At 47.3% G+C, this 11905-nt stretch overlaps 1 protein-coding gene across 2 annotated transcripts in view; it reads left to right on the plus strand.

Moving 5' to 3' along the window:
* Positions 1-9933, plus strand: part of UFD1L (ubiquitin fusion degradation 1 like (yeast)) — a 34441-nt gene extending 24508 nt beyond the window's left edge. Inside the window, exons 7-12 of one of the 2 annotated variants that reach the window (XM_011958682.1) lie at positions 1803-1871; positions 3044-3109; positions 3326-3373; positions 4190-4278; positions 5113-5194; positions 9810-9933. In XM_011958682.1, the coding sequence (XP_011814072.1) occupies positions 1803-1871; positions 3044-3109; positions 3326-3373; positions 4190-4278; positions 5113-5194; positions 9810-9884 (429 nt within the window). In that variant the 3' untranslated portion in view covers positions 9885-9933. The remainder of the gene's footprint in view (positions 1-1802; positions 1872-3043; positions 3110-3325; positions 3374-4189; positions 4279-5112; positions 5195-9809) is intronic. The other variant, XM_011958683.1, reaches the window with a different exon arrangement.
* The last annotated feature ends 1972 nt before the right edge of the window (positions 9934-11905 follow it).

Raw genomic sequence — 11905 nt, forward strand, 5'->3', positions numbered from 1 at the left:
CTGACCTGTTGAGGAGTGAATTTTATTTATTTATTTATTTATTTATTTATTTTTTGAGACTGAGTTTCACTCCTGTTGCCCAGGCTGGAGTGCAGTGGCGTGATCTCGGCTTACTGCAAGCTCCACCTCCCGGGTTCACACCATTCTCCTGCCTCAGCCTCCTGAGTAGCTGTGACTACAGGAGCCTGCCACCACTCCCAGCTAAGTTTTTGTATTTTTTAGTAGAGACAGGGTTTCACCGTGTTGGCCAGGATGGTCTCGTTCGCCTGACCTCGTGATCCGCCTGCCTCAGCTTCCCAAAGTGCTGGGATTACAGGCGTGAGCCAATATGCACAGCCCTGCTTCTGGACATTATTTATGTGCATTTTTTACGTGCATTTTTTACATTCGCGAGGTCATCTTAGACACAAGCCACATGACTGGTTTTAAAATTCTTTTCCTGTTGGCTGCATAGCATACTGTTGTATAACTATAAATTTATATATGAACAAATATAATTCAGCTGCATTTTGAGTATACAGACAGTCCCTGACCATGGTTCTACCTAGAATTTTTCAACTTTGTGATGATGCAAACATGATACACATTCAGTAAAACCATACTTTGAATATCTATAAAACCATTCTGTTTTTTATCTTCAGTACAGTATTCAATAAATTACATGAGTTATTCAACATTTGATTATAAAATAAGCTTTATATTAGATGATTTTGCCCAACTCTAGGCTAATGTATGTGTTCTGAGAATGGTTAAGGCAGGCTGCACTATGATGTTTGGTAGGTTAGGAGTATTAATACATTTTTAACTTACGATAAGTTTATGGGACTTGGTTCCATCGTAAGTCAAGGCACATCTGTACAGTGGCATTAGTGACATTGGTATGAGCCTTCTTAGAATGTTCTCATTAGGCGGGCGCGGTGGCTCAAACCTGTAATCCCAGCACTTTGGGAGGCCGAGACGGGCGGATCACGAGGTCAGGAGATCGAGACCATCCTGGCTAACACGGTGAAACCCCATCTCTACTAAAAATACAAAAAACTAGCCGGGCGAGGTGGCGGGCGCCTGTAGTCCTAGCTACACGGGAGGCTGAGGCAGGAGAATGGTGTAAACCCGGGAGGCGGAGCTTGCAGTGAGCTGAGATCTGGCCACTGCACTCTAGCCTGGGTGACAGAGCGAGACTCCGTCTCAAAAAAAAAAAAAAAAATTTTGAAGGCCAACTACGGTGGCTCACGTCTGTAATCCCAGCTCTTTGGGTGGCCGAGGTGGGCAGATCACCTGAGGTCGAGACCAGCCTGGTCAACATGGTGAAACCCCGTCTCTACAACAATACAAACATTAGCCATGTGTGGTGGCGCATGCCTATAGTCCCAGCTACTAGGGAGGCTGAGGCAGGAGAAGTGCTTGAACCTGGGAGGCAGAGGTTCCAGTGAGCCGAGATCGCACCACTGCACTCCAGCCTGGGCGATAGAGCGAGACTCTGTCTGAAAATAAATAAAATAAATAGTAAAGTTCCAGAAGTGAACTTTCTGGGTTAAAGATTGTTAGTGTCTTTTGCAGTTAGCTGTATAACTACCTTGTCTAATTTGAACCACATCTGGGGAACAGCATCTCTTCTGTGATGGGCACAGGGCAGCCTGTCCCTTATGGTAGTGTTGTCACAGCAAGAAGTGCAGCTGTAGGTTGTGTCATGGGCGTGAATGCTATGTCATTCGCAGGAGCCGGTAGAGCCAAAGTAACATGGACAGCAACAGCTTCAGTGCTGCCAGGAAACCATCCAACTGATTTCTGTGTTTGCCCCACAGATCTACGAACTTCGTGTGATGGAGACCAAACCTGACAAGGCAGTGTCCATCATTGAGTGTGACATGAACGTGAGTGGCTCTGTCCAGTTACAGTGAGCCTGGGCCCTGGGAGGATGGGCAGTTGGTGACCACTGCAGGCCAGCGTGTCAGGAGGGCATCAAACAGCCCCTGGGACTCTTTGGGCCAAGAGGAGGAAGATGCTGTCAGAACATCATGAGGAGACTGTAACCTTGTCATCTATCTCAGGGCCAGTTGAGGCAACAGAGTGTTGCCAGTGCTGCCATGATTAGCTCTGACCTGTTGAGGAGTGAATTTTATTTATTTATTTATTTATTTATTTATTTTTTGAGACTGAGTTTCACTCCTGTTGCCCAGGCTGGAGTGCAGGGGCCTGATCTTGGTTACAACCTCCACCTCCCGGGTTCAAGTGATTCTCCTGTCTCAGCCTCCCGAGTAGCTGGGATTACAGGCATGTGCCACCATGCTCGGCTAGTTTTGTATTTTAGTAGAGACGTGGTTTTACCATGGTGGCCAGGCTGGTCTCAAACTCCTGACCTCAGGTAATCCACCCACCTTGGCCTCCCAAAGTGTTGAGATTAAAGATATGGGCCACCGCACCTGGCCAAGGAGTGAATATTCTTAAGAGCTAAGGAAGCGTACTGAACCTTCTGAGTCAGAATGAAGTGCTGATGCACACAGCATCCTAGTTGTATTACTAGGGAATACTGCTGAGCAAAAAGGGCCAATCCCAAAAACTTACTTCATTATATAGCATCCTTAAAGTGATAGAACTTTAGAAATGGAAGACAGACTAGGGGTTGCCAGGGCTTAGGACTGGTGGAGGGGACTGGGAGACAGCTGGGTATGGTTATAAAAACAACATGGGCAATCCTAGTGGTGGTGAAACTGTTCTACATCTCGACTGTGGTGGATACATGGCCCTACACAGTGATTACATTGTATAGAACTAAAGATACACATAAACAAAAACATGTAAAACTGGGGAAATCTGAATAAGAGCAGTGGGTTGTGCCAGTGTTGATATCTTGGCAGCAATACTTTACTGTAATTTTGTAAGATTCTGCCGTTGGGAAAACTGGGCAAGTGTATAAGGCATCTTTCTGTATTATTTCTTAAAACTGCATGTGAATCTACAGTTGTCTCAATTAAAAGCAAAAAAGATAAGGAAGCCAAGGGTGGCCATGTCTGAATATTTTACTTTTAAAATCCTGGAAACACAGGTGGACTTTGATGCTCCCTTGGGCTACAAAGAACCCGAAAGACAAGTCCAGCATGAGGAGTCAACAGTAAGTGTTATCCCCAGTGTCCTTTGCTGTCCTGCTGCGTGCTGCTTTTGAGTTCCTGGTAGTGACTCGTGGGTGGCCTCTGCTGGTGTTGGTGTCATATCCTCTGCGTCCCTTCCAGCCATGCTTCCGGGGGACATCCTAGCTGGGGGTGGGAGGTGAGAGGGAAGCTGGGTGTCCCCGCTGAGGAGCTCACCCGTTTTTCTTTTTCTCTGTCAGGAAGGTGAAGCCGACCACAGTGGCTATGCTGGAGAGCTGGGGTTCCGCGTGAGTACCAGACCACTTGACTTACGTTGCTGTGCCCTCTGCTCCTTGAAATTAGAGCACTCACTCAAGCTGTTCTCCATGATACTCGATGGACATCAGCAGGGACTGAGCCTCTGGGTACCTGTGCACATGCATGCAAATCTGCCACTTGCTCAGTTACCAAACACTTTTATATCCACTCTCTCCTGGAATCTTCCCAACAGCCCCATAAGGCAGCCCAGCTTTTTAAGAATTTCTAACCTACCGAAGAATTTAAATAGTACAGTAGACATCTACTCTTCCCTTAGGTTCACCAAACGTTACCACATTTGCTCTCTCTCTCTTGTAAATCATGTTTCCTTTTTTCTTTGCCTGTACCATGTAGGTTGCAAACATGACCCTTAGCATAACCACTGGCAAGGTTCCATGGGAAACAGGTGGAGGTGGCTCATGTGTGGGCACTGAGGTGGCAGGAGGTGCCAGGAAGCAGCAGAGACAGCAGAATGATGGGAAGCTGAGCTATGGGGCAGTCACAACAGTGGCCTTAGCCCACCCACAGAGCTTGAACTGGGTGGCCCTGCAGAGGGTCAGGCCTTTTAACCTAACACTGACTGCTGGCTGCCCTTGGCCAAGTGGCTCTCTTCAGCTCATGGTCGCCCCCTGAAGAACTGGGCAGAGTTCTCAGCTGCCAGCACCCCAGCAGCTAAGGAGTCAGGGCTTCAGTCCTGAAGGGTCTGCACAGCACCCCAACTCACATCCCTGCAGTGATCTCCAAGCAAAGGACATATCTGTCCTCACACTTGGGCTCATTATATGACTCAACTACTTCCTGTCTAGGCTTTCTCCGGCTCTGGCAATAGACTGGATGGAAAGAAGAAGGGGGTGGAGCCCAGCCCCTCCCCAATCAAGCCTGGAGATATTAAAAGGTAAGTCTGTCCTGGCTCTCCTTCAGGACAGGAGGAGGATCTGTGCCAACCCTCTGGGGTGGGGCAGCCTCACCCCAGTTCTGGAGACAAAGCCTGGGTCAGTAGGCCCAAGGGACTTTACCCTTACCTGCTCTCCTTGGTGGGATGGAGCACAACAGGTCCCTCCTTCCACAGTGCCACCCCCAGTACCACTGTGGTCCAGCCTCTCACTCCATACCTCCAATTCAGGGTCTTCTTGCCCCCAGAGGCTTTCCGAAGATGTGTGCCTGATCAGATCTGTCTCTTATTCAAAACCTTTCTGGTCCCTATTTGGTGATCTGCCTATTTTCCTGTTTTGTGACTTTGAATTATTAATCAGGTCACATTATCTCAGTTCCCCTGAAAGTTCCCTGAGGAGCTACTTCAGATGTGCTTCTGTTGCTGGGTCCAGGGACCCACAGCAGACCCTTCCTCTGGTGGCTATGATGGCAGGGGCAGGTGTGTCAGTTGTCTGTTGTGTGTGTGAAATCAGGAGAATACTGGAGTGAGAGTCTAGCCACCTCAGGGGGTTCTGTGAAGCTCAGGACAGTGACAGTGAGGGCTTCCCAGTCCTTCAGATGACCCCTCTCCATAGACAGGTACAGAGCCTAAAGCCCCTGGCCCTATACCCAATGCTGATACTAAACCAGGAAGCCAGTTATCTTCTGCTTCCCTCCTGGGAGGATGCCAGGAAGCACCAAAGGGCCCAGGTGGGGTGCAGCAGCATCTTTTCTGCATTCCTCTTTACTGTCATAAATGAATTTTAGTCTTTTTTTCCTGGAAATAACATTTCTCCTTGTCTCTCTCTCCTTACAGAGGAATTCCCAATTATGAATTTAAACTTGGTAAGATAACTTTCATCAGAAATTCACGTCCCCTTGTCAAAAAGGTTGAAGAGGTGAGTGTATTTCCTTGGTTGGTAATGAGGAGATTTATTTGCTAGTGATGACTGAGGTTCCTGGCATTCTGAGTAGGGGTGTGTATTAGACTGTTTCCAAGCTGCTGATAAAGACATACCGGAGACTGCAATTCACAAAAGAAAGAGGTTTAATGGACTTACAGTTCCACATGGCTGGGGAGGCCTCACAATCATGGCAGAAGGAGAGGAGGAGCAAGTCACATCTTACATGGATGGTAGCAGGTGGAGAAAAAGCTGGCACAGGGAACCACTTCCTTATAAAACCATCAGATCTCATGAGACGTATTCACTCACGAGAACAGCACAGAAAAGACCCGCCCTCATGACTCAGTTACCTTCCACCAACTCAGTTACCTCCCACAACACGTGGGAATTCAAGATGAGATTTGGGTGGGGACACAGCCAAACCACATCAGGGTGTCTGTCATGTTTTCCCTTTCCTGGGGTCCCTCTGCTCCCTGGTGTCCTGTTTTTATCTGTCGTGCTGGTGTGGGGTGTGTGAAACAGAAGACTTGCAGCCTGGGGCTCAAGACCTCTGTCTTGCTCTAGAGCTGACTCCAGGCTCTGTTATCACAGAACTGTGTGCCCTGAGTGGGCATCATCTTCCAACAGAGACCTTGAACTTCAAATACAGGGAGTACCTTCCAGCTGAGCAGGGTGGTGGTGGGACAGAGGAAGGCAAGGGCTGAGCATCCTATAGACATGGGCACTTTGTGGGAGTGGGCCAGGCCCGGCAGCAAGTAGAACGCAGTCACCTCTGTGTGATGAGGATTTCTAGAACACCAGCGCTTCAGACCCATCGCTTTCCTGGTTCCTTTTCTCAAAGGATTAGACCCTTGAGGATCCAAGAGTAGGGCCGAGGGCAGATGTATTGAGTCACCCATTCAGGGCCAGCTGCTACATAGGACCCATCCCTGGCCCATCCTGATTACTGAACTCTTCTCTCTAGCACTTGGGGTGGTTGGGGACAGAGACCGCTGTGAAGTTTGCACACCTGGTCCTACTCACAACCACTTCTGGGCTCAATGTTGAAGTTGAAACAGCATCGAGACCTTTCAGGCCCAGAGGAGCAAACATAGTGGCCAATCAGACCTCACCCTCCAGCTCCTCCTTTAGGCACCATCCAGGCTTCACCAGCTACAGGCTGCCTTTCTCACTAAAAGCCAGTGCCTGACTCAGACCTAAGACCTCAGCATGGGACATCCCCCAGGCAGGCTGTGACCTGACTGTAGCAAATTTACAGAAGGTGGGTTAGGCCGGTGGGCACAGCAGGCCTGTTTGACTATAAATATGTATTTAAGAAGTATATGTTTAAAGATGGGATTGAAGACACATTTAGCTCTACTCCATCCTGCAGCCCCACTAAGGCTGTGGCTAAAGGTCATGAGGTAAGAAAGACAGTGGAAGAGGAGGCAACTACAAGGCTTTGGAAACCCGGGGTACCTTAGTAGATCATAAAAAGCCTAGAAGCAGTTCTGTGTAGATTGTGTATAGAATGTAGAATTCTCAAAAGACACCTCTAGAAATGAGGGACTAATGACAGAATTCTGTTACTAAGCAGTTAGAGCTGCATTACCCTCCCTCCCCTACCCCAGAAGGCTGGAGGCCCGACTCCAGTAGGACTCTAGACTGTTACCTCTGAAGTGAAGGCCATAGTCAGAAAGCTTCCCATTCCAACATGTAAATAGTAGAGGATTTGTGGGAAGAACAGCCACAGAAACCAAAGGAGCAGAAATCATCAGGGAAATAGTTTCCCCAAAGATGGACACAAGTTTGCAGATTTGAAGGGCCCACTGAGTTCCAGCAAAATGAATCAAAATAGCGCCACTTTGAGGCAAGAAAGATCCTAAAGCTTCTGGAGAGAGAACAGAGGTATCACCATGGATCAAGGACATCATCAGCCAAGCGCCATGGCTCACACCTGTAATCCCAACACTTTGGGAGGCTGAGGCGGGAAGATCATTTGAGCCCAGGAGTTTGAGACCAGCCTGGGCAGTATAGGGAGACCTTGTCTCTACAGAAAATTTTAAAATTAGCCAAGCATGGCAGCACGCACCTGTAGTCCCAGCTACTTCGAGGCTGAGTTGGGAGCATCACTTGAGCCTGGGAGGTGGAGGCTGCTGCTGTGAGCTGAGATCACACCACTGCACTCCAGCCTGGGTAACAGTAAGACCCTGTCTCCCAAAAAAAGGGACATCATCTTAGCAGGACACAGAGGAAACTGGAAGATAGTGGAGAAATATCCTCAAAATTCTGAAATTTTTTCCAACCTAAAATTCCGTACCAACTCTTAAGAGCTGGATTGTGTCCCTCCAGTGTTTCTGTGTTGAAGCCCTGACCCCCAATAACTCAGATAGGGCCATTTAAATAAGCAATTAAGTTAAAAAAAGACCCTTAGAGTTGGCCCTAATTCAATCTGGTGTCCTTTTAAGAAGAGGAAATTTGGGGCAGGCGTGGTGGCTTATGCCTGTAATCCCAGCATTTTGGGAGGCCAAGGTGGGTGAATCACAAGGTCAGGAGATCGAGGACCATCCTGGCTAACATGGTGAAACCCCGTCTCTACTAAAAATACAAAAAATTAGCTGGGCGTGGTGGCAGGAGCCTGTAGTCCCAGCTACTTGGGAGGCTGAGGCAGGAGAATGGCGTGAACCAGGGAGGCAGAGCTTGCAGTGAGCCGAGATCACGCCACTGCACTCCAGCCTGGGCGACAAAGTGAGACTCTGTCTCAAAAAAAAAAAAAGGAAATTTGGACATAGGAGGGGCCATGTGAGGACATAGCAAGAAGGCAGCCATCTGCAAGTCAAGGAAAAGGGCATCAGAAGAAACCAAACCTGCTGACACTTTGATCCTGCACTTCTAGCCTCCAAAACTATGAACAATAAATGTCTGTTGTTTGAGCCACGCTGTCTTTGGCATTTTATATGGCAGCCCTAGCAGACTAACATACCAACCAGACTATCAATGAAATATGAGAATAGAAAGAAGGAACTCACAAGAAGATCATCCTTATACATCTTTTCTCAGGAAGCTCCTAGAAGGTGTCCCTCACTAAAATGAAGGAATAAGGTAGAAATAAAGTCACAGAATCCAGGAAATAAGGAGCCCCCACTAACATGTACGGCACCTAGAGAAAGGCCAGTCCAGGTATGGCAGGGTGAAGGCCCAGGAGACACAGCTTTGTCAAAACAGATGAACTCCATGCAATGCAGGCTGTGATTGAATGTATAGAGAAAGAAGCCAAACACAGCTATTGACACCAGGATAAATGGAAGGCTATATGGCAAAGGAAGACTAAATGCAGCCGTGACTCAAATTTACTAGAATGTTACCACATAAATACTAAATGGTGTTTTTTTTGGGGGGGGGATGGAGTCTCGCTCTGTCGCCCGGGCTGGAGTGCAGTGGCTGGATCTCAGCTCACTGCAAGTTCTGCCTCCCGGGTTTACACCATTCTCCTGCCTCACCCCCACCCCTCCCCCCACCAGAGTAGCTGGGACTACAGGCGCCCGCCACCTCGCCTGGCTAGTTTTTTGTATTTTTTAGTAGAGACGGGTTTTCACCGTGTTAGCCAGGATGGTCTCGATCTCCTGACCTTGTGATCCACCCGTCTCGGCCTCCCAAAGTGCTGAGATTACAGGCTTGACCCACTGTGCCCGGCCTAAATGGTGTTCTACTGCAGGTATAACATGCTACTAGTGGGGAGCCAGGTGCAGGGATTTGTGTTGAACATTCCAGAATCCTCTTTTTTCCTAGGGAAAAGTTGAGGTAATGCCTCAGACTGACTAGCAATAAAAGCATGTGAAAAAAAATATGCAATTTTCAAAGGCTTGGGAAAAAACAATTCCTCTTTCTGCTGATAGAAGGATAGCTTAGTAGAATGTTTCTGAGGGCTGGTTGGTCTCTATACGTTAAAAGCATTAAAAATGTGTACACGCTTTGACCTAGGAATTTGAGCTCTAAAAAAATATCAGAGCTGTGTGCAAATACATTAAGCTGCTTACCACAGCAATGTCCACTGGTAGAAAACTGGCTCTCCTACATGATGGAATTCTTTTTAACAGAATTCAGTTCTGTAGCCTTGGGAATATAAGATAAGAAGTTTATTGGCATGAGACTTCAGAATTAAGTGGGAAAACAGTTCTTCAAGCATGTGCAGAAAAGTGACCTGAAGTTTTCGGGTGATGAACTTAGAGACTGTTTTTTTGTTTTTTTTTTTTTTTTTTGAGGCAGGGTCTTGCTCTGTTGCTCTGCCATCCAGGCTGGAGTGCAGTGGCACAATCATAGCTCACTATGGCCTTGGCTCAAACCATCCTCCCATCTCAGCCTCCCAAGTAGCTGGGACCATAGGCACATACCACACCAAGGTATTTTTGGTAGAGATGGGGTCTCACTATGTTGCCCAGGCTGGTCTTGAACTCCTGGGCTCAAGCGTTCCTCCCACCTTTACAAAAGTGCTGGGATTACAGGTGTCAGCTATAGTGTCCAGCCTGAGACATTTATGAGTAATATGGATGGTACGTGAGTCTATAGAGTAAGGCATTTATTGTAAATCTCCAGGGAGTTTCTGAAAATAGTATCTTCTCTTCACACCTAGGATGAAGCTGGAGGCAGATTCGTCGCTTTCTCTGGAGAAGGACAGTCGTTGCGTAAAAAGGGAAGAAAGCCCTAAGCGAGGACTGTTGGCTGACTGGAAAATAATAAAAGAATCAATTGCAACATCTTGGCTTTTAGTTACTGGCACTGACAGGGACCAGCCTCATCAGAATACTCTGTTACTTAAGATTTGCTTAGAGTTACCTAAGAATTATCAAGTTTTACTTGGAAGTGGAGCAACAGGACTTTGTAGTTGTATGCTTGATTTGGGGAAAGACAAAGAGCTGTCCCTGAGGGCCTGTAGGCAGCTGCCGCCTGACCTCTTCATGCTTTCAGCTTGAGGGGGGCTCCCATTGCCTCAGCAGGAGCAATTCTGTATCCCTAATTCTGTCAAAACCAATGGAGGTGACTAAATTGTTTAACATGAAGTGTTCTTTCTTTTTCATTTATCCTTTCTTTTCCTAGGTCAATTGCATAGGTGTCAGTCTTTGTCCTAAAAAAAGGGTTTAAATAGACATGTGTTCTATAAATAGTGGCTGTCCCACTACTGTGGCTGCAATTTAAGTATTTGACAAAGAATGTTTCTATTTTTATTTTACATATTTTTTTCAAAAACATCACTCAGAAAAACCTGATCTGAATGAGTTTGCACTTTTATTCTCATTTCATATGGACATAACTGGCTCCTTAGTGAACCTGTTCATAGTGAAACAACTCCATGGAGAAGCAAACATGTGAATGTTAGAATGAACAAATGCTAAAGAGATGTTCCTCTCTTTCCTTCTTCCCTACTCCCCCACTAATTTTAATTTATTAAATCATCCAAGCTTCTGCTGGCCTGTCTTTATTTTTTATCAGTATTTATTTGGTCTTAGGTCTTCACTTTCTATAACGTGAGATCTTTTGACATGCTAATCTGATTATTTTAAATTTGTTCCCATGAGCCACTGTGCCTGGCCCCATTGGGAATAATTCTAAGCCAAGAATTTCAGGTAAAAACAGGCAATAACTAAAGCCTAAATGTAAATGTTTGATTAGGTACTAACACAGACTGGTGGTTGGGCCTCTGACCAGAACTGAAGGAAGCCCTGTTGACAGATACCCCGTGTTCCATCTCACCATTAGAAAACTTCCCATCTGGGGCTTCTGCTGGAGAAAGTAGGAAGAAACAAGGCTGCCTGATCCCTACGTGGCAATGGCTAAGCCCAGCAGGGTCCCCTATGAGCCAGGGCTGACCCTGCTTCTAGGGATGGGGATCCTGCCCGGGTCAGGGCCCTTGCAACACTCCAGAGAGGAGAGGATAGTGGCCCCAGGGTCTATCCACATGTCTTCAGTGAAGAGTGTCTGAGTGTCATGATGTTCAGTACTTGGCCTGTGGCACAAACCATCATCACTGGAAATGAGTGTGGTTTTGGAAGGTGTGAGCACTGTGGGGACTTACCTGACCTTCCACTGACGGTCTCAGTTTTACTAGCAGAGGGAGAAACCCTCCTTGGTGGGTAGCAGCTTTCATTTGCAGGATCACATCAGCTAACAAATTGTCACTTTCTGCATAATCAATGTTGCAGTACCTCTGGCTCTGGGTTTTTGTCTTCACTAAGCAGCACCTGCTGTGTATGCAGTGAAATGCCTGGTCCTTTGCTGGAGGCACACTCCCCTGCCTGGACCAGGATGGATTCCATTGCAGGGCCTTTTAGTGGGGCCAGTTGGAGCACTGATTCTGGTCGTTAGTCCTGCACCCTGGCCTGCAGCCTTCCTCCCAGTGTCTTCTTTGGGCTTGGTCCTTGAGCCAGCTGCCTCAACAGCAGGACCCCTGGTAAAACTGCAGCTTTCTGACCCACCTCCAGGGAGTCTGTCCCAGTAGGCACTTCTGCAAGCCCACCAGCTTCCCCGTTACTTGCCTTTGTTGCCTCTTGTGCATTGCTCCTTTTTATAAACGTTGCAGCCAGGCGTTGTCGCTCAGCCTATAATCCTAGCACTTTGGGAGGCCAAAGTGAGAGGATCGCTTGAGGCCAAACTAGCCTGAGTAACTTAGCAAGACCACATCTTTACTTAAAAAAAAAAAAAAAATTAGGCCGGGCGCGGTGGCTCAAGCCT

The sequence above is a fragment of the Colobus angolensis genome, unplaced genomic scaffold (assembly GCF_000951035.1).
Source record: "Colobus angolensis palliatus isolate OR3802 unplaced genomic scaffold, Cang.pa_1.0 Scaffold471, whole genome shotgun sequence".
In the NCBI taxonomy this organism is placed as follows: domain Eukaryota; kingdom Metazoa; phylum Chordata; class Mammalia; order Primates; family Cercopithecidae; genus Colobus; species Colobus angolensis.